The 27,997-nt window shown below is 34.4% G+C and overlaps 3 protein-coding genes and 2 long non-coding RNA genes across 8 annotated transcripts in view; 3 read left to right on the top strand and 2 right to left on the bottom strand.

Annotated features, from left to right (window-relative positions):
* The window catches only part of LOC126814903 (uncharacterized), a 29,127-nt gene extending 27,619 nt beyond the window's left edge, over positions 1-1,508 (bottom strand). Inside the window, exon 1 of one of the 2 annotated variants that reach the window (XR_007677792.2) lies at positions 1,225-1,508. This is a non-coding gene — a long non-coding RNA (uncharacterized LOC126814903). The remainder of the gene's footprint in view (positions 1-1,224) is intronic. The other variant, XR_007677793.2, reaches the window with a different exon arrangement.
* Positions 1,509-2,404: 896 nt separating this feature from the next.
* LOC126814905 (uncharacterized) lies at positions 2,405-4,728 on the top strand. 2 transcript variants are annotated; one of them, XR_007677797.2, is made up of 5 exons: positions 2,405-2,884; positions 3,587-3,713; positions 3,817-3,898; positions 4,298-4,432; positions 4,590-4,728. It is a non-coding gene; the product is annotated as an uncharacterized LOC126814905 (long non-coding RNA). The 2 variants fall into 2 exon arrangements; XR_007677796.2 differs by having other exon boundaries at positions 2,405-3,713.
* A 226-nt stretch (positions 4,729-4,954) lies between these two features.
* LOC126814893 (putative ankyrin repeat protein RF_0381) lies at positions 4,955-9,900 on the bottom strand. The gene is made up of 6 exons (XM_050540342.2): positions 9,873-9,900; positions 9,573-9,640; positions 7,542-7,852; positions 6,787-6,875; positions 6,562-6,691; positions 4,955-6,351 (listed from the first exon to the last, which is right to left on the bottom strand). The coding sequence occupies exons 3-6, from the start codon at positions 7,817-7,819 to the stop codon at positions 5,538-5,540; spliced, it is 1,311 nt and encodes a 436-aa protein (XP_050396299.1). The 5' UTR covers positions 7,820-7,852; positions 9,573-9,640; positions 9,873-9,900; the 3' UTR covers positions 4,955-5,537.
* A 79-nt stretch (positions 9,901-9,979) lies between these two features.
* LOC126814892 (uncharacterized) lies at positions 9,980-25,735 on the top strand. Of its 2 annotated transcripts, none has more exons than XM_050540339.1 (13): positions 9,980-10,037; positions 12,040-12,148; positions 13,795-13,979; positions 14,409-14,665; positions 15,753-15,818; positions 15,995-16,108; positions 16,366-16,475; positions 19,350-19,405; positions 19,700-19,752; positions 20,295-20,422; positions 21,973-22,120; positions 22,714-22,903; positions 25,424-25,735. In XM_050540339.1, exons 2-13 carry the CDS (start codon positions 12,046-12,048, stop codon positions 25,514-25,516), a joined length of 1,503 nt encoding a protein of 500 aa, XP_050396296.1. In that variant the 5' UTR covers positions 9,980-10,037; positions 12,040-12,045; the 3' UTR covers positions 25,517-25,735. The 2 variants fall into 2 exon arrangements, with proteins under 2 accessions (XP_050396296.1, XP_050396297.1); XM_050540340.2 differs by lacking the exon at positions 25,424-25,735 and adding an exon at positions 24,603-24,823.
* A 100-nt stretch (positions 25,736-25,835) lies between these two features.
* LOC126814887 (putative phosphoenolpyruvate synthase) overlaps positions 25,836-27,997 on the top strand; it is a 39,015-nt gene continuing 36,853 nt past the window's right edge. Inside the window, exons 1-4 of the mRNA XM_050540326.2 lie at positions 25,836-26,177; positions 26,699-26,769; positions 26,917-27,129; positions 27,860-27,977. Of these exons, the coding sequence (XP_050396283.1) occupies positions 26,063-26,177; positions 26,699-26,769; positions 26,917-27,129; positions 27,860-27,977 (517 nt within the window). The 5' untranslated portion in view covers positions 25,836-26,062. The remainder of the gene's footprint in view (positions 26,178-26,698; positions 26,770-26,916; positions 27,130-27,859; positions 27,978-27,997) is intronic.

Below are 27,997 nucleotides of genomic sequence, written 5' to 3'. Positions count from 1 at the left end.
AACTGAGCAACCATCCACTTTCCTTTGACATGGTAAAGAAAAATAACAAGTAGGTATACAAACTGTATCCTTTGTAAGGTGTGATGCTCACCTTCATGCCTTCAAATAAATTTTTTGGGGGTGATCCATTGCTCTCCTTGTATTTTCCTATGTCAATTAAGGTCTGATGTCTGTCTGGTTATCAATCTAATAATTACAGAGACATATTATTAATATTAATTTAATATGTCTCTGTTAATTTGTTGCTAATCATTTTAAAATTATATCTTTCTTTCTGGGTATGGTACGGTTGGGTAGTAATATACATTTTGTATACGCCCATATTGCCGTCACCCCTCTCCGCACGGATGTAAGTCCACAATTTGTTTGTGGACACTCTACAGGTCACAATTTCTATTCGATTTTGACGAACTTGAAATATAGGTCTATCTCCCAAGGATCTCGGCAGGTATTGGACCCAGATTGTACGAAAATTCACGATTTTAGCTTGTGGACACTCTAGATGTCACAATTTTCATCCGATTTTGATGAAACTTGAAATGTATGTTTTTAACCCAATAAAGATCTTGGTTCCTTTCGATATTCACGCATATCAGATCGTAACTTCCGGGATTGTACAAAAAATCACTTGTTCTCTGTCCATCTCTTGCAAAATGTGGGTGTATCTTGCCTGGCAACTACTGGTTTCAGATTGGGATGAGTGCCCCAAACACCACGTGTGACTTAGTACTTACAATATTTACATACGGTAGGCCTACATGTACATGTATATGTAGGTTTTGCCTCAAAATGTGAAACATTTTATAAAGCTTGTAAATATATTAAACTGCAAACTGCAAAATGCCTGTCATTTAAATACTTCTGGCAAGATAAGATTGGACTGTAAAATAAATGGTTAAATGTCCACAAGTTGTCACCTGATAACTGTCAATTCAGTTGTTTCTACAACAATGAATGACTGATTGACAATGATTGTGATGTGTACCTATATAATGTGTAGTGAACGTCCAAGATTATTGAGAAATTAATGGTATCTTCTGCCTAAGAATGTATCAGCATACTCATTCTAAAAACTAACCCTCGCCGTTAAACATGGGTGTATATAAAAACTGAAAGGTTCTGTCAGATGCTGAGTTGGCACTTACTGTAAACAATTACACACTCCACGTCCAGATGGAACAGAAAAATATTGTTGGAGATAGCCAAAGATTCAGGACATCTTACCTACTAAAATTGCTATTATTATACCAGGTATGATAAACACAGTATTGTCTATTGTTTCTTTCACTGGTCCCGAACCAAATTCCACCATTTTATTAAAATCTATTTAATTACAAGCCAAAATTTGGCAACTTTAAATTTCGCTGTACACAACTGGTCTATTAATAAACAGGAAACTCCAATTTTTCTTCTAAGGGAAATAACTCTAAGCCGCATTATTTGGATACAGGCTACCAACTATTCTCCAGCTGACTTACTTATACATCAGCTGGAGGCTGTAGGCTGGAGATAGAAATAAGGAAGTACAAAAATATACCTGTTCCACATGTTCCACAAAGGTTATGTAATCAGCGTACCCTTTCTGTCGTTGAAGATGAAAAACACTTCCTCCTTGAATGCACTAAGTATGAAAATCTTCGGAAGCAAATTGTCTCCAATTCTCTCCAGTTCTGTTTCTTCAATCTATTTACCCCACCCAGGTGTATATCTCGCGAAATCTGCCGTTTTGCGTGTTCTGCTCTTAATTCAAGAGATGTGACCTGACAGGACCTTTTCTGATGTATACATGTATTTATGTATATATAGAGCACTAAATATATTTGATTATTCTAATATATTCTATTCGTATATTCTAGTCATGTTTATTTTCTTTCTTTTTGTTGTGAGCGTACTTTATTTGGAAATTACTTGTAAATTACATTGTAGGATCGCAGTCTATTCATATTAGGTATTGTGTTCGATTTAGACCTCTTTACGCATCGCCTTTGAATTAGTAGTGAACTGAGTAGCCTTGTTCTAATGTGATTTTTTTTTTTTTTTTTTAATTGTAGGCTATGCTGCTCCCGTTGGCGTTTTTATGCAATAAAATTATCTTATCTGTGGACACACTAGCCGAATGATTCGGCCGAATCAATCGGCGTCGAAATTCGCCAAGTGTGTCCACTGTCATTCGCCCGAATCAAACAGGTTTGATATATTCGGCGTCGAAATTCGCCTAGTGTGTCCACTGTCATTCGCCCGAATCAAACAGGTTTGATATATTCGGCCGAATTATATTCGTCTGGTGTGTTCGCTTCGCCGAAGCATTCGGCCGAATATAGAATTCATTAGCCAATCACCACTCATATCGAGAAGTCACGTGATAGATTGAAGCCATAGACGCCGCCATATTTAATCATGTGACGTGAAAGGCGATGCAACCGACAGGTTGAATCGGGCGAAGCATTCGGCTAGTGTGTCCACCCAATTGGCCGAATAAAATTCGGCGCCGATTGATTCGGCCGAACGATTCGGCTAATGTGTCCACTGCTTTAGCTTATCTTATATGTTAATTGTTTTAAAACATGGCTCCAACTTTTCCCCCAAGTAATTTTATTTTGGACTGCACTCCACACTTCAGACGGATTAGCATCTGGCAATGTCTTGTTCCAAATATGAGCTTAGCCATGGAAATAAAGTGATAATTTTAAAACCGGTTTAAAAACCAAAATTTAACTTCGGTGTAGATGTGGGATACAATTGTAATTTTACTCATGATTCATTTGGTTGATATAGATCCGAACCTTTTTCCACTTCTTGTGACCTTTATTCCAAACACAACTGAAAACGTACAGAATGTTGTTCTAATCCAGAAAAGAAAATCTCCAAAATTTGCCCCTGAAAGGTACGTGTTCAAAAGCTGTCCCTATGGTGATGAGTTCATACCCCCACTATTAAATTTGAGTGGTTCAGTAATTGAAAGCTGCTAAACTGGCCCCTGCACCGACTCAATGGAACCGTTAATAGTGTCTAAATTTCCCTTTTAGGGTGCCACCACCCAACTTAATTTTAACAAATTATATGCACCACACAAGCAATCGACCTACCAAATCCATCAGTCATTCAGAAAAGGTTAAAAACATTAAAGGTTAGTGGACGACTTGATGGGCTATATAAAGAAAACAAACTGAGACTTGACAGAACGTTGGTTGGATTTACTATATTTTAGTATTATATGCCTAGTTAATTGCCTTTCTTTACACTGATCAACGACTTACATAACCAATTTCTATTAATTAAACATTGGACATACCATTCTATCTTACAAATCGATTCCTATTTTATTGGGGTTATCGGTTTTCTAGAACGGTTTAGATCGTATCACTTTAAGTTCAAGGTTCCTTGAAGACATCAATATGTGGCATTCTTTTCTGACATTTGTCCTAACACAAGCTATTCTTTTACATGGTTCGAATATCCACTATTATCTAGCATTTAGAAGCTCAGTAAATCAAAAACTTCAAATTGACACCAGTGAGAAACTGACAGTGTACGGAATCACAGTAATTGATTGTGTTAGGTTATGTGCGGCTACCGCTTCTTGCAGGGCTTTAAATATTGGATCTTCAGATGAATGTGAAATTCTGAAAGCGAACTGGTGTGATGGGAGAGGATACCTTGTTTCAGAGACTGGATTTCACTATTATGATATTGGTTATAATGTTACAGGCCAGGTAAATATTGGTTGATTTTTTAAAAATAAATAAATATAGGTCTACCTGTGTTACCATGTTTTTGTTTTCTAAACATATTATAGGCTGTACTTTTTAACCGCAGAAATGGAATGAAAGGCAAAGTTATTCATGTAAGCAAGGCAACAGATGTTCGGCAAACTGTAGAAAGTACGAATCTTATAAAGGTATTCCCAATATATTTTCGGAAGGGTTGTTTTAATTTAGGGGTCAACTATTAAAATCCAGGATTTCAAATTTGGGGGTTATAAATAAAATTATACGTGGAGTAGGGTTAGTATATCACGAACCTTTGAAGGTACGTACCGTTATATTGAGTATAAATGAAAAGAGCAATTTAAGCTCTGAGCACCGTTTGAATGTCTCCAAAATTGTATAAACGAATTCACGAAAATGCTTTTTTTTATCATTAATATTATTTTCTTGGATTAGTTTGAAGATATGCAGAATGTAGATAGAGACAATTAATAGGATTGTGAGGGAATGTTTGACAAAGACAAAAGTCTATTCCACACACTCAACTTTGACGTTTCACCCCATTGCTAAATGTTGTCTTATAATTGCAGAGATCAAGATTGTGCGTGGGAACCATTGCGTTGGTGATTCTGAATGTTTGATGGATAACGGTGAATGTGCAAATGGGGCGTGTCGATGTAAACTAGGATACAGTTATAATCCACAAAATGATTCCTGTAGTTTTGGTAAGGTTTAAAAAACGAATACGTGAGACATAAATTTATATTACTGGTATAATAGTGTAAAGATTCGTTATATTAAACATTAAGGACCAACCTATTCGAGATAAGCAAGGTTGGATTATACCAAGTGTAATTCTAATAACTTAAAAATCTTTTTCAGGTTGTGAACACTACAGTGACGATTATAACCAATACAAGGATTTGTCATTGGCTGGCCACAATACCCAATCATTGGCAAACACGTCTCTCCAGAATTGTTTAAATAAGTGCTCAATGGCGACATTCACTTGCCGGAGTGTGGACTTCAACAGTTTTAGCGGCGAATGTTTTATGTCGGATGCGACCTGTCTACAGTATCCCAATGATTGCATCACTTCGTCTTTGGAGCACTACTCAAGAAACTGCAGATAGGCTTACTATCTAAGGTCATTGTTCTTAAGAACATTGCATATATCATGATATATAAAATAAGTGGTCACATTAAAGATGTTTCATATTCAAGGACATGCAAAGGTTTAGATTGATTAATAAATTAATAGACTAGGTGTCGATGTCTTCGTCTGTACCAGGGATATCTAATGGGGGCATCTTCGTATAGTTGGCGGAGAAAAAATATGAACAATTTTTTTAAATAAAAGTTATTACCCATTTGGCGTAAAAAAATGAAAGCCAGTGTGAGCCCTGTTTGCACGTATTTAAATGTGACCTGGTAAATTGAGACTACAACCACTTCCGAGGCGAAACTCGAAAAGTCGCCAGTACGACAGCAAGCCAAAATGATAGGTTGCTAATAGCGCGTGTGTTTATTTCCCAATTTCTACTTTTCGAGTTGCATGATGGCTTGGTATGCGTGTTGGCGCCTTCTTACTTGACATCAATAATACAAAAATATGTCTAAGGCGAAAGTCGACAAGACGGTACCACAAGCCAAAATGCAAGTCGAAAATAAGAAATTAGGAAAAAACGAGGGGCGCTATTATCGCGGTGTATTATTTCTTAATTTCCTATTTTCGAGTCGATTTTGGCTTGTATTGCGTGCCGTCGTCTCACATTTTGTCGTAACTTCTACTTTTCGACTTTGGTGTTTTGAAGGGGCGAAAAGTAGAAATTATGAATGGTAGTTATAGGCTTCCATATCTTCGTCTGTATCAGAGATATCTAATGGGGGGCAATAACGGCGTGAACACATTGCAGGACAATCATAGGGGCAGTCTTCAGAAAGCAGCACATTTTCTTCCAATGCCACCTTTGTATTATTCAATGAAATATATTCCCGGATATTCTCTGGAATACGTAGCTGATCCATTTTGACACTTGGGAAATGACCCAATGTTCTGAAAATTCTGCTCCTACACAAATATCTTAAAGTTTTGGTGTTTGAAGATTGTGATATGAGCCATTCTATGATACGTGGTGTATTATAGATAGAAACGGGCCACTGTCGTTTCCAAATCCACTTTTCTTTCAGAAACCAAGGATAAACATCCACAAGAAGCTCCATCAAACGTTCCAGTTTTTCGTTAACAGCCATCTTGAAATAAGATTGTTTATGTTTCTTTCTGACTACGCAGCATCCATATTTTACTAAAACCATAGCACAATCTTCGTGATGCACTTTAATCGCTTGTTCTAACGGTGTTTCTAAATATTTATATTTGCTGTCCATTTTGTAACCCCAGTCTAACAGCTTCTGAACCATTACTGGGTTGTTTTGGTCAATTGCAACTGTCATGGCGGTGGCACCTTCAGGAGTTGACGAATGTAATTTAATTTTATTTTCTAAAAGAAGATCGCATATTTCGTATCGACAATACGAAACAGCATAATGTAATGCAGTTAAACCACCACTAGTTTTAGCCTTCAGATCACACAGAGAATTTATTAGAAGTTCACACATATCCTTATTATTGAGTTGGATAGCCCTGAAAAAAATACAAAAGATATTGCCCATTAAAATGTTCGGTCATATGAGGCGTTAAAATAAAATATCATTATTAGAAAGATTTAGGTTTAATCGCAGTAAAATGTCTATATAACAATTAGATCAAACTGATTTCGACATGCTCACCAAAAACTTGACTTTTTTGTTTGTTATTTTTCTCTGACTTTTATGTGTTAATCCTATTACTCACTTGATTAGGACAGTTTCTCCTTCTAACTCAAGTCCAAAGCGCCTTGTGTTCACATCTGCCCCAACATGTATCATGTGTTGTACAACCTCGGTATGATTACCCAACACTGCCTTGTACAGTGGACTGCATCCTGAAAGCAAATTGTGGTTATATGATCTCTACTTACTCTATTCAACAAAACGGTATCAATATCCTTCTGGCTTTCAGGTGATATTTGAAACTTACCGGAATCTTTATCAATATAATTCACTTGACATGTGTTTCCTGCCAATAACAGTTCGGCTAGTTCACCATTTCCAGTTTGTGCTACTACCCTGTAAAAGAAGATGAACTATTTTATTCACGAACATTGGTGACAGCAATCAAATAAAAAACTATTCTGATATCAGTGGAATAACAGGAAAAGGGAAGGCAATTTTGGGACCAAAAGATATGAACAGACACAAATTTGTTCATTGGTAGGGCCATTTAGTTGTATGTTCCAACTGCTAATAATATAGAGGCTGGATACCTAATCCTCTCTGAAAATTAAATTTTTAGTGAAAACCAAAGTTTGAGACCTTACAGGGTATGTTAAATAAGGCAAATTTTGTCTTAAAACAACAATTTCCAGTAAAATGTTATATACCCCCAGTTTTCAGTTCAAAATTTTGTCACTTTACGGGACTCTGTAGTCCAAGTATGAATGAAAATCCCCCCTATATAGACTTATCAATAAATAAGATAAATTTTGTCTTAAAACAATAATTTCCAGTAAAATGCTATATACCCCCAGTTTTCAGTTCAAAATTTGTCACTTTACGGGACTCCGTAGCCCAAGTATGAATGGAAATCTCCCCCTAGACCTACATAGACTTATCATTTTTCCCATTTCTGATTGGTTCTCTTCCAGACACGTTCCTATTGTATTTTAAAAAAGTTAAAAATATTTTGTATAAATCTTAGATAGCAACTGAATATAGTGTATAAAAAATAGCTACCATATTGGGCGTATTCCTATCAAGTTTTCGGCATTGACGTCTGCGGGTTTGTTTTTATCTTTTAAAAGAATAGAAACAATTTCTTTATATCCAAGCCGACAAGCTACCAACAAAGCAGGAGATTTGCAGGAATCGTCCAGATCACAAACATTGGTCTCAACTAATTTCTTTTTCAACATTCGTGTGACACATTTGATGTTATTTGATTTGATGGCTTTAAAGAATTCGACTACTTCATGAGCATTTGCCTTGACCAATTCATCACCTTCTAGTGACATCTTGCTTTACAGGTTATTGGTTATCTCTGTTTCCTTTTAAAAGAGATTACAACACAATAATGGTTAAACAAAATTAACAGGGATATGCTATTAATCTATTATATACAAACAGCTTTATGGATAACATTCACTAGCTTTCAATAATTATAAATGCCCTTTAAAGATGATATATATGTCATTATTTGAAAAAACGTGCCCTGCTTGATACCATCGTTAAAGAATGCCCCCTATAAGGTTTTGACAATGAACATAATATGGATTTGGGCTTCAGATGATTAGATCTCTTTGATTTGGGTTAAATAAGCGTAGAGTGATTGTGTGTTGATTTGCTTCTTGAAATGGTTATCTGTCTATTTTAGTTTTACAGATGAAATCTAAACACGCGATTTACTCTTCGACTGTCAAAAGTTTTAACCCTAACGAAACTAAAATTAGTGAACAAACTGACTTCTGTTTAATATTTTGAAACGGAAATTCAGTCGTGTAGATGTCATGTCAATAATCAGATCAACCCAATTTAGCACTATATTTTGCCTAATTCAAAAATTATTTTAACTATTGTACAGGGGCGGATTGGGTCCGGGAATCGGCCCGGACTCCCGTGTCGGAGCGGCCCCTTTTACTGAACGCGGATACCGGACGGGGGGTCCGCGAGGCTCTCCCCCGGGAAAATTTTGAAAACTGAACCCCAAATATGCGATTTGGTGGCATATCTGATTATAATCTCTGTCAAATAATATAATGAGTTAATAAAAATGTCAAGGAATGTTTAACACCAGCCTCAGGAAATCGTCTCGCACTCATATTCAGCCAGCAGACCAGCTATCATCAAATTTTGCTGAGTTACGAACCATCGGCAGACGTTTCTGGCGTATCCCCACAAACAGGGTGCAGATGACTTAATAATAAGTAAATTTGCGGGCAACAGTGTCGGGTGAATCTGATGAAATTTTCGGATGAAATTCGGAATCCCCATTGCAGGATTCCGAATTCCCGCCCACACCCAGCACACCCGGCCCAGAAAGTCTATTATACCAGCCCATTCCAGACTCCAGTGATGGCGTGGCGGCCCGTTAAAGCCACCGGCCACTTACAACATGATCATCATCGCTCCATGGCCGGTCCAATACATGCCCCCCCCCCCCTATATATAATGTTCAGCAGAAAAGGTTTTTTTTTAGACGAATTGGACAAAATTATTTTTTTCATTTTTTCTCCGACCGGATCACCCGATCGGCCAATCCGCCCCTGCTATTGTATCGACTATGGAAAATTGCTGTATTTGTCTTTTTATCATTGCAGTAAGTTTTTTCGAAATATTTTGTATTCGTTGTTTGTAATTTTAAGTAATTTTGACCACCAGCCATCGATATTTTCCATAAGAGCTGTTAGAGAATGTCACACTGATCAGCAGTGAATATTCAATAAGACCCTACAATGAGATAATGTTTGAGATTAATTGGACCATAATAAGGTCCATGATTGGACAACCTTTACACGATCGCAGAGAACTTGACATGTCAGAGCTGACCCATGTGCATACATTGTAAATGCTTTCCCCTTGTTTCCCCATATTCACAGTTCATTCATGTATTTACACTTATCATATTCTAGGTATTTAAATTCTCAAAGTAGCCTACTTGAAAACAAACGAAGAAATCTTTATTTATCGTCGAACATGTAATAAAACCAATCAAAGACGAGGTAAATGTATTATGATAGGAATACAAACCACAAGATAATATTAGCCTACCTGTTAATTGTCTGCGATATCACCTCGGTGGAAGCGGACGTTAAATAAAGCTGTTTCACACACATTACCTGTAAAATGTTTATGTTGGTTACTTGACCAACAAATAAACCTATTACTTCAATAAAGAAACGCATTACAGAAAACTAATATTTGCCCGGGCATGTTTTTAATATTGGCTGTGAAAATTTAGATAATATTTCTACCAATACCATACCAATGCTGAAAATAATGACGTATCTATCTAATTGTTATACATTTATATATGCCTGAAAGTTAGGCTATATATTTAAATACATTTACATTTACGATATACTTTGTTTAGACTACCTGCACCAGCTTCCATAAACGAACTAAATTTAGTAACAATAATTGTTGTTCTTCAAAACGATTGGTGCATTTCAAGCAGGCGCGTTGACATCTTAGGTCAAAGTTCAATTCTACTGAGAAAAGACAAAAAAGATTAAGGTTTCTAGATGAATTCTTTTAGTTGATATGCAACATTTACAAAGTTTTACGTATGAGCATTGCTATTCTTTTATAATTATTTTAAAATTTTGCCCTTTTTGTTTGAAATTATCACCTTTTCACTAACTTTTTTTTATATAATATGTGGGATGTAGTATCATAGGCTAAACTAAAAGTAGCAAAGTGGTATTTAAACTCCACATTGAAATGTCTCTGTCGAGTTGGCACGTAGATTCTACTACACTAAGAATAATATTTATCATCCGATTTTTTTTTTTTTTAATTTGTGTTGTTTGACAAAAGATGGATTACATGTAGTCCCTACTAGAAATGGACATCCCATCTGCAAACACGACTTAGTCAATTGATCAGTTTAAATCAACATTATGTTGTTATCTTACCGTGAAAAGATGGGCTTATAGGATATCAAATATTTAAAGGACAATATTAGTGTCAGACACATGTGATAGAACTCGTTAAACACGTTCCAAATATAATTTTAACATAGAGATCATTGCTACGATAAATGAGTAATGAAGGTTTCGACAAAAGGAAGTGACAAACACAAAAGAAAACACAAGACAGTTATCCTTCTATATAACTGACTGAAGTGACGAGTGATAACAGTTACATGTGCGAATTTCTGCTCACTAACAATTCCTTCGAAGACCAGAGGTTGTTATGTGAGACTGTGAGTAGTGTGAGAGGATATCTGACAATTCAAAAAAGTAATTGAATATCACTAGATCGTTTTCTCTTTTCTAGTGGCTGTCAATTTCTGTTTTGAATTGTCAAATATCCTCTCACAGTCTCATATAACAACGTTTGGTCTTCGAAGAGATTATTGGTGAGCAGAAATTCGCCTGTGCACTCGTCACTTCAGTCAGTTATGTAGAAGGATAAGTCGTGTTTTACTTTTGTGTTCATCATTTACTTTTGTAGAGACCTTCATTACTCATCTATTGTAGCAATGATCTCTGTATTAAAATCATATTTGGAACGTGTTAAATCAGTTCTATCCCACCAATCTGTTTCACAGAGAATTACGAGTCTCGTATAATATCTCTGTCATAGATGACTGCCTTTACACGTGCTGTCACAGCACGCGGTGTGAATCATTGGCTGAATGGCGAGTGCATTGTTTACATAGGACATAACTGCTTCGGAGATAATGCTGCATTTTAGTCATTTTAATACCCATTTACACTAAATCGGAAATAATTTTTAACTACAAATACGTCAAACGCCTTTATTTATTTTTCAAATATGTACAAAAAATGTTTTAGAATTTAATTTGTCGCAGGAAAAAAGTTAATATTTCTAGTTCATTAAGCCGCATCAATGTCATCCTTATCAGTGATTGTCGCGGCCAAGCAAATATTCACTGCGGATCAGTGTGCTATCCCACATGTGATAATGACTGACACCAATATTGTCCTTTAACATTGGCACACGAATCGCTTGCCAGAATGCATTTGAGTGCCATTTATAATGAAGTGATTTGATGAACTAGGCTAAACATATCCCACAGGAGAATACTACCGGTATAGACTGGAATAACCAGACGCCAAAGACTGCCATTCAATTCAGACTCCTCGTGAATTTCACCGAACATAGCTGATTAGAAATTACAGTAAAAACCGAAACGATTGAATGTAGACGCTGTTCCTAGCCAGGCCTTCTGTCCTGCACCACTGACATGTCACAATCCCGAGATACTTTCTTGGCCATTGTAAATCTTTAGGTCCCAGTACCAGTAAATAAAAAGCAAATTCTGTGAAGTACCATTCTGTAACATGATAATGTCAATCCACCTGTTGTATTTAACAGAGTTTACATTTTATTTACCTGGCGCCAGGAACAGTGTCCAGTCGTTTGAAGGTCTGATGTACATGCACGTAAATGAACCATTGAATGTAGGAATTTGAAATAAGAGTAGGTAAAAAAACGATAACTGTGATATAATATTAGGGTTTGCTTTTGTTTGTTTTTTTTTAAGCAGATATAAATGATGTTGTGTTTAATCACTGTAACAGCTGTTGTTAGTTTGTTCCTGTGGCAGCTTGTCAGGAAAAACCCTCCTAAAGTAAACAATATTTATAGTCAACCAGGTAAATTCTTATTTTTTTAAATATTGCTAAATTAGCCTCTATACTACAAGACTTAAAGAGCACATTAAGTGATCAAGCAAATTTTCTGTACTTGTAGCCAGTGGTTACTATATACACTTTACGGCAAGTTAACACTAAGCTGATGAAGATTAAATCAGCCATCTTCACGCAGTCGCATATATAGACCTCTCGTAAAACTGGCTTTGCCAATTATCGAAAACACTCTTAATCCCCTCCGACGCCAGAGATATCACAGTGACCGAATGCATATTGAGAATGTTTATTCCTTAATTACCTATATACAGCCAGGGTGTGTATTCATTAATGCCTGACTGATTCCTTAATCCCCTAATTAAATAAAAAAAATGACTACAGAATAATCAGATTGGTGTGCAATTGGCTAAAGTGTTTGTACAATTTTGAAATGACCATTTTACGTGCTCTAAATAATTAGCTAACTTGTAACTACAATATAAGAGCTTAAATAATTATTACACACTGCATAAAATTATGTGGATGAATTCCTTATCCTTAATTTATATATAATTTAGGACAGCTGGGAATATTAATATGAATAAATGTTAGCATCATTATTAATGACTTTACACTAGACCTGTGTGTGTAACAGCAGGTGTGGTTTAATCTTTTGTTGTCACTTAAACAATTGATTAGTTTGCAACAAATTTGTGCACATTATTAGAATATTCAGTTTTGTATGTTTTTGTGCTTAAATTTAAATATCAGGCTTATTAAAAGAGGAATTTATCCAGGGTTATGCATTTATGTGCAGTTAATTTAAAGGGGCATTACGTAAGATTAGATGAAGAGTTAACAGTTCTTGCTATAATAGTTAAAAAATAGATAATGAAAACAGAATATGCTGAAAATTTCAGTCAAATTGCTTCACTCTGAACTGAGATATTAGCGATTCAGTTTTAGTCTAGCTTCGATCGTCATTACTAACGTTGGTCCAATAATAAACAAAGTCTCGATTATCCATTTTTACGTTAAATTATCCATCACAAAATGCATTCAAATCCACTAAATATCGCAAGCTAAAGATGGCATCGTGAGTTGATTATGGTCTGGATATGTTAATTAATATCTAAATGATAAAGAAAGACCTTCAGTATACAGATTTAGCTCTTGCATAATGACTGTTTAACCAATTCTGGATTTTATTTTTATTTCATTCGGTTGATCATACAATTAACATCTGTATAGATATGTTTAAGAAAAGCATATGATGACAGCATATTAGTACCTTTGACAGCAAATCGACTGTCTTGATAATCAAAGATTTTTTAAAAAATTTGCTGTATTTTCTGTATCACAGGTTTTGATTAGTAGGTTGATCTGGTATCGACCTATTACAACCTCACATTACTGAACACATCTTATGAATAAATTTCTTTTGATCAATTTGAGTAAACAACCCGAATATACAACAGAATGAAATGTTGATATATTAATAATTAGACTGTAAATTTAGGTTAGAAGTCTGAGTTTCTTTCTTTGAAACCTTTCTGTCTGTATACAGTAGTCTAGTGCATTCCAAGAACACAAAACAAAGAACAAATATGAGAAATTTATCATTCTAGTTGAAAAGTGAGTGTGAAAATTAAAGATTTTGTTTCTGATTACAGGGAAGTGGTATTGGTTGAAGAAGTGGTTATTCTGTGTTGTTTTAAAGCTTAGAAAAAGAAAGCAAGCCACAGATAAATTTATTAATAATGGCGTTCTCACAGGAGGTCTCACATATGGATATGGTCTTGGACAGAAAGATCCAGAAACAATGGAATCTATCCAGCCTGTAGATTTTGATCCATTTGTAAGTTTTAGTAAAAATACAAAACACATTAATATGTTTCATAGCAAAAAAAGAAGACAAGTTTGGATTTCAAAAAGTATATTGAATTATATAAAATACACTGGGACTTACTAAATTAGCCCTTGCAGGCTTAATTATTAATAGATTTTGCATTTAGTTTCGTTCCTAACTTTTTTTAAGTTTTGAAATTTGTGTCAACATTAAAGAGAATCTGTTGATTGGATGAAAATATGATGAAGGTTGACAGCTATTAATCAGTCTAAATAGGCATTATACAACATACTCTGTGAAACATAGGTGTTTTGTAAAGAAAACTTTGTGTAGGAACATAAATAAGAATCGGCAAATGTTAAAGAAATATTTATATGTGATGATTATTTCACACATGATAGAAATTTGATTTTATTTACATTTATTTTCAACACACAGGCAATTGATACAACATATTTTGCTGCGTTTGGTACAAATGGAATGAATATAGTGATGCGGGTTGCTAGGCGACCTGATAGATGTGGTGAAATTTGGTTATTTTTAGACCTGCCTGGTATTGGTCAATTTCAACATCCAGTCCACCCTGATGTTCACATAGCAAATAATGATAGTTCATCTTTTAATATCTCGGGTTTACAATTCCAAGTGTTAGAGCCAATGAAGCAATGGAGAATAACTTACAGTGGCTTGCTTAGGTGAGTATTATTTGAATAAGATAATGACCCTTTCTTTTCCACATTAAAGAAATGGGTTGTAGAATTTAAGTGTGGCAGAGAGAGCCTTGACGATGACCCGAGTCCCAATCTGATTAAAACACAGATCATATTTTGTTTCAATTTCTATAGTTCAAAATTTCATTTTACTTGACTTTACACTAGGATCTGTTATATAACTATAACTCGTGTTCTTGATGATGTAAGGGATTAGCCAATGAAACACTCTGTTACAGCAAGTTTTTGGCCTGAGGTGCATGGGTAACCCTCTAGAAACATCAATGCTGATTGGTTAATCAAATGCCTGATGTCATAGAGTCAAAAGTCACTCATATGACCTCTGACATGACCTTCCACTACAACCAATCAGATCTTCATGTAGTAGAGGCCATCGAAAGTATAAAAAAATGAAACGAAATATAGATGTGTATTTTAATCAGATTGTCCAAGTCCTGGAAGGCCATCAACAGCAACCATTCAAGAAAACATTACCCAGGTTCATGACATGTTGATGGCTGATCGATTATTGACCACTCGAGGTATTGCCAGTGTTGTGGGCGTCTTTCATGAGAGGGTTGAGCACATTATATTCAACGTGTTAGGAATGACAAAGTTTCTGCAATATGGCTGCCAAAGCTCTTGACAGCGGATCAGAAATGTGTCAGATTCCTAACCTCTCGTAGCAGATCCTGATAATTTTTTGGCCAGATTTGTAACCATGGATGAGACCTGTTTCCAAAAATGAAAAAAGAACTAGACGGTTGTCTTTTTCCTAGAAATGATGACGTCATGTCAGCTGTGAACAACTTTTTTTTAGGGTGGCTCAAAGGGGTAAAAACATAAATGAAATCCATTGACTTTGTCCAGGTCTTTCACAGATAGTCTGAGAACTTTGATGACTTGGCTGCTGTGGGCTTATGTATTGTTGTCTATCAACCTATCATTAAAAGTGACAAAAATGAAGATTATTAACCATTAAGATAAAATATTTTTCTAATGAAGCCCTTGAGAAGTGTTGGCCTATAGTTTTACTATAATAAAGAAATATGTTTTGGTTGGTTGTTTGTAGAGTTGGTTTACACAATGACATAAATGAGAAGAATGAAAAATTTGCATCTGTTCAGATGTCGTTCATGTAAGTAATACTAATATTCTTTTAACAAATTTCTACCAAAATATCACCACCTATGTATGTTTTCTGTTACTTTGTTTCGGATATGCATATAGAATTTAACACGACTGTCAATAGGTCTTATTTAGTATATTAATTACTTGCTCTCATCAATGTTGGTTTTATCATCAATATTTCAGATGGACTGCATTTACGGATTGTTTTAACTTTGATACTGATATGAGTTCAGATCTGATTTCTGATGGAATTGCTAGAGAGCCTTGGACAAAACAGTTTTATCAAAAGTTAGAAAGGTAAATATCTTTTTAAGATGTTACTAACAGCTTGTACTGCATTAATGTGTGTTTGCTGTAGATACCTCAAAAATTAATAAACAATGATGGGATTGAAATATTACCAGTATTTGGCACCAATTCAACACAGAAAATGCCAACAAGGCTTGTGTTGATGCTTTGAAGAAAAAGGAATCCTAAATTTATTAAAGAAAATATATTGTCCTTTATACTTTATATTTGTATATCCATGCCTTTTACTGTGTATTTTCTTTCAGTAAACATCAGACTCATTATGAACAATGGGGTGAATTAAGGGGAAGGATTAAAGTGGAAGGTTTTGAAGAAGAGAAAGTGTGTTTAAAAACAGTTAGAGATCATACTTATGGTATAGTTGTAAAACTTAAAAATAGATTTTGTCTCAACCACAAATATTTAAAATAGGTTGCTATATATTTGAGATATCCATTGACTCCTTGTTGAAATAAATTAAAATAGATTCGTCTGTCTGTCTGTCCATCCGTACGTCACACTTTTTGGGACACAATAACTCTCTTTCTAATTGAGCTAGAATGTTCAAACTTGGTGTAGGTGTTTATTAAAGATGGGTTCCCGCGTACAAACGGGTGATTTAATGGTATATATGGACTAAAAACATATTCAGACTCATTAATTTGTCATAATAAAATTAAAGAATCCCCGCTCAACAGAATACACAACAGACTTGTAGAAGTAGAAGATTGTTTAATGGGTCGACGTTTCGGGTGCAATACCCTTTATCAAGATTAAATTATGATGATCCTGTGACGCCTTATATACAATAATGGTGATGACGTCACAGGATTTTAAAATTTATTTATGTACAGTATAAAGATTGTTAAAAAAAGAAAGAAAGGATCGTTAAATTTAATTGAAGTATAAGATTACATGTATGTACAAATTTGATTAAATTGCTAAAATGATTAGAAAAAATTGTTATTATCTATTAGTGTTTTTCGTGGGAATCCAGTATTTTTCTAGTAAGATTGGATATCTCTACTTTCCATATATACCAAAATTACCATACTTTTATTGGAAATAACCACCCGATAAATACTTTTCTGGGAATCCATCTTTAAGTCAATGCCTTGATGGAGTTCAAATGAGAAGCAGAGATAAGCAATTTGATTGGTTGATGCTTTGAGATACGATAACTTTAGTTCTAATTAAGTGAGAGTGATGAAATTTGGTTTATAGTTTTATTACATCAGTTCCTTGACTAAGTTTGATAATGAGCATTTTCTCCTCAGGGTAAGTAGAGCGATAAACCGTCATTAATTTTAATATTGGATCATGTCTCTTCATACCAATATTTAGGACTTAATTTTACAAATAATGGCTCATATAAAGCAGCTATGGCAATAAGTGTCTGGTTCAGTTTACGCAATAAAATTTGTGGCAGTGATGATTTACCAACTGAAGTTTTACTGAAAGTGTATGAAGCAATTGTTAAACCCATCGCTACATATGCCTCGGAACTCTGGGGATCTCAAATTGCTCATAGCAAAAACAATACCACAAAAACTGGAAGAGAATTGAATAAAATTCAATAACAAAGAAAACAGCAAAATCATTCCTAATGCAGCCCACTAAAACTTCAAATATTGGCTGCCTGTCTGAACTTTTCCCTCTTCACTTCTCTGTGTACCAATGAATGTAGTTATATTATAAACGACTGAATGATCTAAAATCTTTAATCCATCTCGTTCGTTAAAATTGCGCTGAAAGTACCCAAACTTTCCTGGTCTGCCGTGATCCTTAAAATAATAAATGAATTTGACATTAATATCAATAATCTTTCAAAATACAATATAAAATCCTTGTTAGAATCTAAATTCAACTCATTTTATTGAAATACCTGTAATATGAAAGATAACTATACCAACCATAAGCCAAAACTTAGAATATACAGCCTTTTTATGACAAATTTCAAAACCGCCAGCATATCTCCTATTCGTATCTAACAAACAGTATAAATGTTCAATGACCTCCCTCCGCCTTATCATTTACCATCTTCAAATAGAGAGAGGTTGGTACCATAACATTCCTGAATAAGGCAGAATTTGTAGACACTGCTCTAACAATATTGTAGAGGATGAGTTTCATTTTCTAATGGAATGTACAAAACACGAAACCATTCGAAATAATATTTTGTACCCCGCTCCAAATTGACAGACAAAATGGCCACCGTTCGTTCTCAAATAGCGTAAAAATATGGTATATCAAGGTTGTGGACCCTATAGAGGTCCCAATTTTTATCCGATTTTGTTGAAACTTGAAATGTAAGTTTATAACCCAAAGATCGTGGTTCCTGTCGATATTTGCGCATATCGGACCGTAACTTCCTGAATTATGGCCCCTGATTGTACGAAAAATTGCGTTTTTATCCGATTTAAAAAAACATATTATTATATCATCGTTAAACCCTACGGACGGCTGAGTTCGAATTTCGTGAAAATCCGCTCCAAATTGACAGACAAAATGGCTGCCCTTCGTTCTCAAATAACGTAAAAATATGGTATATCAAGGTTGTGGACCCTATAGAGGTCACAATTTTAATCCTATTTTGATGAATCTTGAAATGTAAGTTTATAACCCAAAAATCTCGGTTCCTTTCGATATTCGCTCATATCGGAACGTAACTTCCTGAATTATGGCCCCTGATTGTACGAAAAATTGCGATTTTAGCTTGTGGACCCAATAGAGGTCATAAATTTTATCCGATTGAGAAAAACTTATTTTTATATCACTGTTAGACCCTAAGGATGACTGAGTTTGAATTTCGTGAAAATCGGCCCAAAACTGACAGACAAAATGGCCGCCCTTCGTTCTCAAATAGCGTAAAAATATAGTATATCAATGTTGTGAACCCTATAGAGGTCACAATTTTTATCTGATTTTGATGAAACTTGAAATGTAAGTTTATAACCTAAAGATCTCGGTTCCTTTCGATATTCACGCATATCGGACAGTAACTTCCTGAATTATGCCCCCAGATTGTACGAAAAATCACTTTCTTTTTAGCTTATTCTCTATCCATCTCTCGAAAATGTGGGCGTATCCTGCCTGACAGCCGCTGGTTGTAATTGTATGCTGCTCCTCGTGGGTGTTTTTATGCAATGAATTTACTTACTTACTTACTGTGCTTTCCATTCTTTTCCTTCATTTACATTTTATCATTCAGACATTATCATCTGATTTACTTGTACCTCTGTTATTGTAGGTGTAAGAGACTGGAGAGCATTCCACAGATATGCCATCCATTTTATTTGGCTTGAAGTAAGATCGATTTCATATTTATTTTAATTAGTCCACAATAATGGGATATCTTGTGATTTCTTCATATCCTTATCCCCTGCTTCTGTATATGAGTTAAAGCACAAAATTCTGATTCCATCTTTTTTCACTGTTGTACAAGTTCCATACACGGTCAGCCTGTTTCAAAACGGAAGAAGTGAGGCTTTTGGAAACAGCTAATCCCCCAAATATTAAGATTGTATGACAGCTACTTGTAACAGCAAAAAAAAAGTATTATAAATTATTGAGAGGAATTTTCTTTTCTTGTTATTTCAGACTGGTCTTGTAGCCCAGATTGGTGTTTTATGTCAACCACAAATATTTACACAGTATGTATGTATTAGTTCATCAGATTAAACTCGGTCCCAAAATGGTTCAATCCTGTTCAGTGTTTAAAAAGATATGATGAATTAAACAGGTCATGGTCAAAACAAGCCAGCACCATCTTTTGATGGGGTTCTTTTTTAATCCGATTGAATCCATCCCAGGAAATTATCTACCATTGTTATTTTTATTTTGTTTTCATAATGAAATGTTGAACCATCAACATTGAGTACATTTTAGCATGGATTAAGCAGTGAAAAACAGATGTCCGCAAATTGAAAATGATTTTTGCATGAATCTGGAAATGTAGCCTAGGCTCAATTATAAATGTTATTGACAAGCATAAATGATACTGGATATTCACACATTACTATAAACAACATGATAAGATAAATGTAGTGCATTGATATGTGATGTTTCTGAAAAGTCATTTAGTGATGCTTTCAGAAAATAATACTGAAAAATAAAAATAGATTTTTGGGACGGATTGTTTGAGAACAAGGATATTTTTTTTTGTGTGGCCTAAATTTAAGTTTGACATTTTCAGTTTGAAAATTGGCTATGTGTCTTTTCCCAATGCTGACATGGTACCTATAACTGATGTAGACTTGAAGCTATGGGAGATTGGTGAATCCGGAGAACCACCAGAACATTATTCCTTTTCATTCTGGGCAGGTACACATAACTTACAATTTGTATAATTTGAACTCTATATAGTGGTGAATAACCATCAAAGATTTCTGTCATAAGCAACGTATACTCATTTCGCTCTTTTACATCAACACGTTACAGAAAAAGTAACTAGGGTGAAATGAAACCTCTCCGGTTCTCCTGGGACATCAATTGTATTCAGGTCTTCAATAGTAAGTGCAGGGGGACTGCACCACACAAAATTTACACAAAAACAAATACACGGACAGGACATCATACTCAGGAAAAAACAAACATACAGACAATTTAAAAAAAGTGAATAGATCCGGGGGCTAGCCGTAAGCGTCCACTGCGCTGTACAGTCCCGGGTCTAGTGACACAGAATTCACTCAAATTTGAAAACAATTAGGAATACAACCCAAAGAACCCATTGTGTAATGCCAGCATGAGTCATGATCTGCTATATGCTACACGAAATACGAATGTAAGCATATGTAGTAAAATTCAACAATACAAGTAACCACATCGGTGAAATGTATAAAAAGTTAGTCTAAACTCTTAAATTCAATAAAGAAACGCTTCAGTATTTAATACATATAGGGTACATGTTCCATCGTCACAAAAAACAAAAACAAAGAAGCAAGTAGGAAATATTCTCACGTAAGCCTGAAGAGTTAGAAAAAGCATGAAACTAGTAGCTTCATGAGAGAAATCAGTGAAGGACACATGAGTAGAAATGTTACTATAAAAATAATAGAGTTTTTCAAGAGTAATTTTGTTAATGACAAAAATAATGCCACTACCAAAGTTTTTGAATACATATAGTCAGCTTTTAATTATCTCTGCAGTTGTTAAAAGCGTAATATATTATTAATATTATAAACAATATCAATATTATGAGAGGGAGAGAGAGACAGAGAGTGGGAGAGAGAGAAGTTTTAACATAAACTCAACAAAAAAAAGGTCAGTTTGGGACTAACATATAGTTCAACTTCATGATTTTATTTTAATAATTTACTAGTTGGGTGGAGGGACTCTAGCAGGAGGAAACTGGACGACTCAAAGAAATCCCACAAGGTTAGACAGGTGACCCTACTCCTTGTCACGTACAATAAGTTTAGTTTAAACAATATTTTATTTATTTGAAATGGATTGAACAAGTTCTTTATGAATCACCTACAATTGTTGTGGGATTGAAACTATGCCACTTGAAACAATGACACCATGTGTTAGACCACACTGTCACCCAAACCCTCTATTATGAATAACAAATTGACTACTGGATTAGCACTCCATACTGTTTCTATTACGAATTTTGTTTCTAAGCGACTTGAGTCGATTATTTATTTTGCAATTTTGGTCTATAACTTGATATTTGTTAGTCATTGCATTTGTGGCTTCGTAAGATATAAGTTTAAAGGGAACATATCTTTAAACAAAGTAAATATGGATAGTGTGTTAAAAAGTGTTTTATGTAGAAGAATGCAATATTATTGAGCAAGCTTATGGGTGGATTTGGCCCCCAAGAAATGGACATACATGTATATATATATTATCTAGTATCAATTCTTCAGATGGTCAGAAGTTTGATGTTGAAGTTAATGGAGGTATGACACTAGTCTGGTATCATCATGAAGATAGAGGTAATAAAATACTAGAAAGATTTTCTACCTTTAAAATTAATGGTATACCAGGACGAGGTCTTACTGAGTATTGCTACAGGTTGGTTTAACATTGCCTATAATTTTTATACGCCCACATTTTCATATGGACGTGGATTCTCTAGAGGACACAATTTTTTTTTCCGATTTTAAAAACCGTTTAGATATATCACCATTCCATCATAATGAAGGATGAATTCAAATTTCGGGAAAATTAAAAATGAAACTGCCTGACAAAATGGCCGCTCTTTGTATGCAACTTGTGTATGAGTATGTAATACAAAGGTTATGGACCCTCTAGAGGTCACAATTTTTATCCGATTTTTATGAAACTTAAAACATATCTTTAAATTCCAAAAATCGTAGTCCCTGTCAATGTTTGCTCTTTCAGACCATAACTTTCTGGATTATTGCACCTGATTGTACAAAAAATCGTTTTTGTTTTTAGCGTGTTCTCTATCCATCTCTTGCAAAATGTGGGCGTATCCTGCCTCGCAGCCACTGGTTTGTTAGGAGTATAAATTATGTTCATAATAATTAAACCATTACTGTAGATAATTTTTCTTTGGTGCGATATTCAAACAATGTTCATAAATTAACTCTGTCAATTGATTTTCATTTCTTCTCATATCATTTACATCTTTTTCTTGCCAGGAATTTTGATGGACCTAGTTATATACAAGATGTATCTTTACCACATCTATATGAACCATTATTAAAAGATTTAAATGAAATATGTAGAGGAGCTACTATGGTATATTTTACTGATATAGCTAGTTGTAATTCACAGATTGTAGGGGGTAAAGGTTCACAATTAGCTCTACTTACTCGAATACAAAATCAGGTTAGTCCTTCAAAATGTTTTTAGTTTTTATACGCCAACATTGAAATGTGGTCCTAAATTGTTGTCGCCCCCGTCCATCTGTCTGAAGTCCATCGATCCGGCGTCCACAATTGCTTGTGGACGCTCTAGAGGCTAAAGTTAACATCCGATTTTCAGTGATTTCCAATAATTACTGCGAGAGTTATGGACCTTGATCACTTTAAAAAATCTTGTGGATGCTCTAGAGGCTAATGTTAATATCCAATTGAAGAAGCCTATTGATTTTCAACGATATCCGATAATTACTGCCAAAGTTATGGTCCTTGATCACTTTGAATTATCTTGTGGACGCTCTAGAGGCTAAAGTATCATCCGATTGACTTTAGATCAGAGGTCGCAGTGGATCAATTTCGAGTTGCGTAAAAATACGCAGACATTCAAAAATTTTGCGTTTTTGCTCTCTACATCTGCGTGATTTAGAGTCTCTCAAAATACTCAATAGAAGCAAGTAAAATCGTTACGTGAACAATCCTATTTTAAGCATTCTTATTTCATTGATACTGTATGACGACTGAAGGTTGACGGCATATCTATGGTCGACGGCACAGTTATTTCAATCTTTCACTTCGACAGGAAGTAAAATGCAAACTATTCCTATCAAAGCCAATATTTGATTGGCTGAATGTAAACAGTTTATCGTGTTCTAGCCATCCCAAAGTGTTGTATGAAATGCGCTTTATTGCTTCCAGTGTGGCAAAATAGGGGGTCTCAGAATAGCTACGTATAGAATAGAAGGCTTACTGCCATGAACTTAAAGATTATGAACGAAATAAGAGGAATTATAAAAACCTACAGAGACTATGTACAGTAGCGGTGTGTAAATGCCGTGTGAAGCACGGAAATTGATGACGTAGTGTACACTACGAAATAGAATAATATAATTTTTCTGCGTGTAAATTACGCAGTGTCCGTCAATATTTGCGTTTATTTTGAAAAAAATGTGTGAAAAAAGCAGATTTTTGCTTGACTGCGACCTCTACTTGAGATTGATAGTTTAAGGTCTTGAGACGAACAAGTATATTGATTTTCAATGAATTTTGATAAATTGAACAACTAAATCCATGATATTAAATGTTTCGTATACTAAATGTTAGCATGGTGCAGAACTAAAAGCCAAACAATTTCTAATGATTTTCAGATAATTACTTAATGAGTTGTTACTCTTAATCAGATTTTAGTGTATTATAAATGTTTCATTACTGACAATAGAAAAAATATGCGACAACTTTTGTTGACTGCTCAGGTGACTTAGCTGCTGTGGGCGTGTTTCATTGCCTGGCAACCGATCTTTAACATGCTTTGTAAACATGTTTGTTTTTGAAGAAGTGGTTTACTTGGACAATGAAATAAATGAAAATGGGAATGATTATATGAACTCCAAACTTTTGTACTTCTAAGATATGCTGTGCAGACCTGTTATGGTACATTTATGATAGGATGTCGGAACTATACAATAAACAGGTTGTAGAAAAAGAAACGGGAGGTTGTAGAAAAAGAAACGGGAGATTGACAAAGGTTGACACGGTTGACACACAACCAAAATATGTGTTGATTTAAAACATGCCTTGTGGAACATGTTTATACCAGATGTATTGTAGGCCTATGCTAAGTTGTTGTGGCCATGGTAAAGCAAATACATTTTGTACATGCCCCATTCTAGGTTCTGAGCATGGTAATTACAAGTGGTAATTATTATTAATGGTAATAATGACATATCGTACACTAATCACTAATAAGTGCATGATTTCAGGTTTTGAGCTTGGTAATTACAAGTGGTAACGATTATTAACGGTACTAATGACGTAATCGACATAAATAGTGCACCATTTCAGGTTCTGAGCATGATGTAACTGATCTGATGCTAATAAGTGCATTATTTCAGGTTCTGAGCATGGTAATTACAAGTGGTAATGATTATTAACGATACTAATGAGTGCATTATTTCAGGTTCGGAGCATAGTAGTTATGATTATTAACTGCAATAATGACGTAACCAACACTAATAATTGCACTATTTCAGGTTCTGAGCATGGTATTTACACATTGAACAATCACGAACACTAACAAAAATGCCATTCATTCCTGTGTACCAGTACTAATTAGGTTGATATTTATGGCTGCATTAATTACAGTTTGTAACAGGACTCTCACTTCAGATTTATTACAATCATTGACTGATGATTCTAAGACAATAAAGATGGTGACGTGAAATCAGTAGAAGTAAAAATTATAAATGGCCATAACTTACATATGATTGATCAAAATTAATAATTTTTTGACATGTTTGCTTTTTGATTAGACTACTTTTTAATGTGTATGGTTTGAAACACCGAATCTGTATATTTACCTTTTAGTCTAGGATATATTGGACCTCTACATTTGCCAGGGAATTGTAATTAATATGTTTGTTTGTTTAACCCGAACAATGTCTACTGTTTGTGCAACTAATATTTGAATATCTGTTTAATTTTTTATTTGAAGATAAAAACCGTTGTACCACAAGGATTCTGTTTGACTCTAATGGCATTTGATAAACATATAGAGGTAAAGATAGTATATTCTATTGATGGATAAAATTAAATTACTGGTATAAAGAAAATACTAAAAAATTAGTGTGGATAAGAAAACATTCTTATGTACATAGATGAATGAAGTCTATACAAACTATTGCAACTTATTATTGTTTCATGAATAAAGTTACCTTTAAAGCCTTGGTTTTGAATTATTGTACAATAACAATATACAACATAAACATTTTATTAATTTCACTGGTGTTAAATATACAAATGTACTTTTCCCCTCTTATTAGAAGAACAAAGCTATATTAAAAAAAGTTGATGAACTCTGTATTTTGATCAGGTAAGATATACTGATAAATACACTTATTATTTTAATTTAAATGCAGAAAAATGATTATTTTCAAATAACATCTTACATTAACAGTATGGTTCAACTAGTGTAAATGCACAGTGATAACCACCTTTATATTAAAATTAATACAAAACAAAGTGTTACTAAAATGCACAACAGTCTAATAGCATGCATCAGAACTATTAAAATTTTATTTGCAGAAAGTCAACAGTTACAGAAATACAGGCCATTTGTGAAGATTTGGTTGATATGTTAGCATGTACTCCTGTCGAAGAATCTATTGTTAAAGATATCCATGACTGTTTATCTACATTATATACAGATTATATTAATACAAGGCTGGCTGTAAGGTCGTCTGCTGCTGGTAATATATCACATACATGTCTATCAAGTATATCAAGTATATCAACCTGAGGCTCTGAATTATCTTGCTATATTGGGTTTATTTTATCCTAGTTTTCTCTGTTCTGATTCTAATAGTACAAGCGTAAGTGCAGGAGGACTGCACTGCATGCAAACAAAACCCATTAGACAGTGGACAGTCACACAATTTACAAAGACATTGCAAACAATAAAAAAACAGTTCCATATAATTTTATATCAAATCTGGGTGCCAGCTTTAATCGTCCACTGCACTGTACATTCCTATGCTGATAATGATAGAGACTTCAATTAAAATGAAAAACAAACTTACAATAAAACAAAGAAAAATTACAAGAAAGATAGTGACAGCAAATGATTAAATGCAGTGTTAGGTCAACTAAATTTATATTAATGGTTCTTAAATAGATTAAGATAATGATATAAATGTGTAAAATAATCTTTTAAGTAGATACAATTTAGATGCTTGATTATTGATAATTATATGAATGATTCTTTGTTTAGATGAAGATGGTTCAGAAGCCTCATCAGCTGGTCAGATGGAAACATTTCTTGGTGTCAAAGGAACAACTCAGGTTTGTGTTTCTTTCTCATGCTGTGTATACAAATGTAGAAAATCAGACCTTTTTAAAAAAAGGTTGCAACTGGTTATTTTATTATTATTGAACCTTTTTTACACGTGTGGATATTTGACATAATTTTGGCTTCCTCTATATTCATAGATATTAGAAGCTGTTAGAAAATGTTGGGCATCTGCTTATACCTATCAGGCTGTAGAATACCGTAGACAACATGGTCAAGCTATTAAAACTAGTGTTGGGGTAGTAATACAAAAAATGGTCCTATCTGATGTGGCAGGAGTTCTATTCACTGCTGATCCTGTTAATGGAGATACAAGCGTGATGACTATTAATGCTAATTATGGTTTGGGAGAGGTGAGTGAAACATGGAAACCTGATACTGTAAAACATAAGTTTATGTGGGAATTTTTTTTTATTGTGTTTAATACCAGTCAATTAATTTTTAAGAATATTTCTGTTTTGTGATATAACAAAATAAAATATGGAGTACTTTTTAAAACAGTTTTGTGACAGATATGAGCTACTTCAAAACAATAAATTAATGAACAAAGATTAAATGGATATTGCCGAATTCGGTGCACTTCAGGGGCGGATTAAGAGATCGTCTGACAGAGGCAGCTCGTTCCGAAAGGAGCTAGCAATAGTGTGGGTATGGGGATGGGGGACCCCAGAACAAAACATTTTCAAATTTGCATCGCAGTAGATGAGATTTCAAGCACTTTTCTATTGGTTTCGATAAACTGGAACTGATGGTTTCGTTGCCTAAATCTGACGAAAAACAAATGAAATCAGGTTCTGCACTAATGAAGATGGTCACATGTACAAACAGGGTCATTCCAACCATTCTTCTTCGAGATATTGGGGGGTGGGTGGGGAATTTTATTGATGTAATATCTTGCAGTATTCTTGCCCCTTATATGCTCGTGATAGTGATTGTCACTGGAAGCCTAATAACAGTTGGGTACAGTTAATATTAATTAGTGAGGATATGATATGACTGGTTACATGGATTCTTCTCTTGCCTTATCAATATTTGTCTTTAACAGGTTAACATCAAAATACTTCGATTGATTATGTATTTCAGTCTGTTGTTAGTGGTAAATCTGATCCAGATACAATAAGAATACATAGAGAATGGAAAGATAAGCTAACAATAATAAATAAACATATAGGTGATAAACAGTCTCTTATTACACTTAAAGGTAATACAAGTCTGTTTTAT

This window comes from Patella vulgata, chromosome 3, assembly GCF_932274485.2.
Source record: "Patella vulgata chromosome 3, xgPatVulg1.2, whole genome shotgun sequence".
In the NCBI taxonomy this organism is placed as follows: Eukaryota; Metazoa; Mollusca; class Gastropoda; family Patellidae; genus Patella; species Patella vulgata.
Note: the sequence above shows the minus strand (reverse complement) of the source record. Positions and strands in the feature narration are given on the sequence as shown.

Bases quoted from the DNA above. Each gene is read 5' to 3' on its own strand.
- LOC126814893 (XM_050540342.2), bottom strand. From the start codon at position 7,819: ATGTCACTAGAAGGTGATGAATTGGTCAAGGCAAATGCTCATGAAGTA. The intron at 6,876-7,541 runs GTAGCTATTTTT...CTTCTTTTACAG, and splicing joins ATAGGAATACGCCCAATATG to GGTAGTAGCACAAACTGGAA. The intron at 6,352-6,561 runs GTGAGTAATAGG...TATTTTTTTCAG, and splicing joins GGAGAAACTGTCCTAATCAA to GGCTATCCAACTCAATAATA.
- LOC126814892 (XM_050540339.1), top strand. From the start codon at position 12,046: ATGATGTTGTGTTTAATCACTGTAACAGCTGTTGTTAGTTTGTTCCTG. The intron at 16,109-16,365 runs GTAAATATCTTT...ATTTTCTTTCAG, and splicing joins TTTTATCAAAAGTTAGAAAG to TAAACATCAGACTCATTATG. The intron at 20,423-21,972 runs GTACACATAACT...TCAATTCTTCAG, and splicing joins TTCCTTTTCATTCTGGGCAG to ATGGTCAGAAGTTTGATGTT.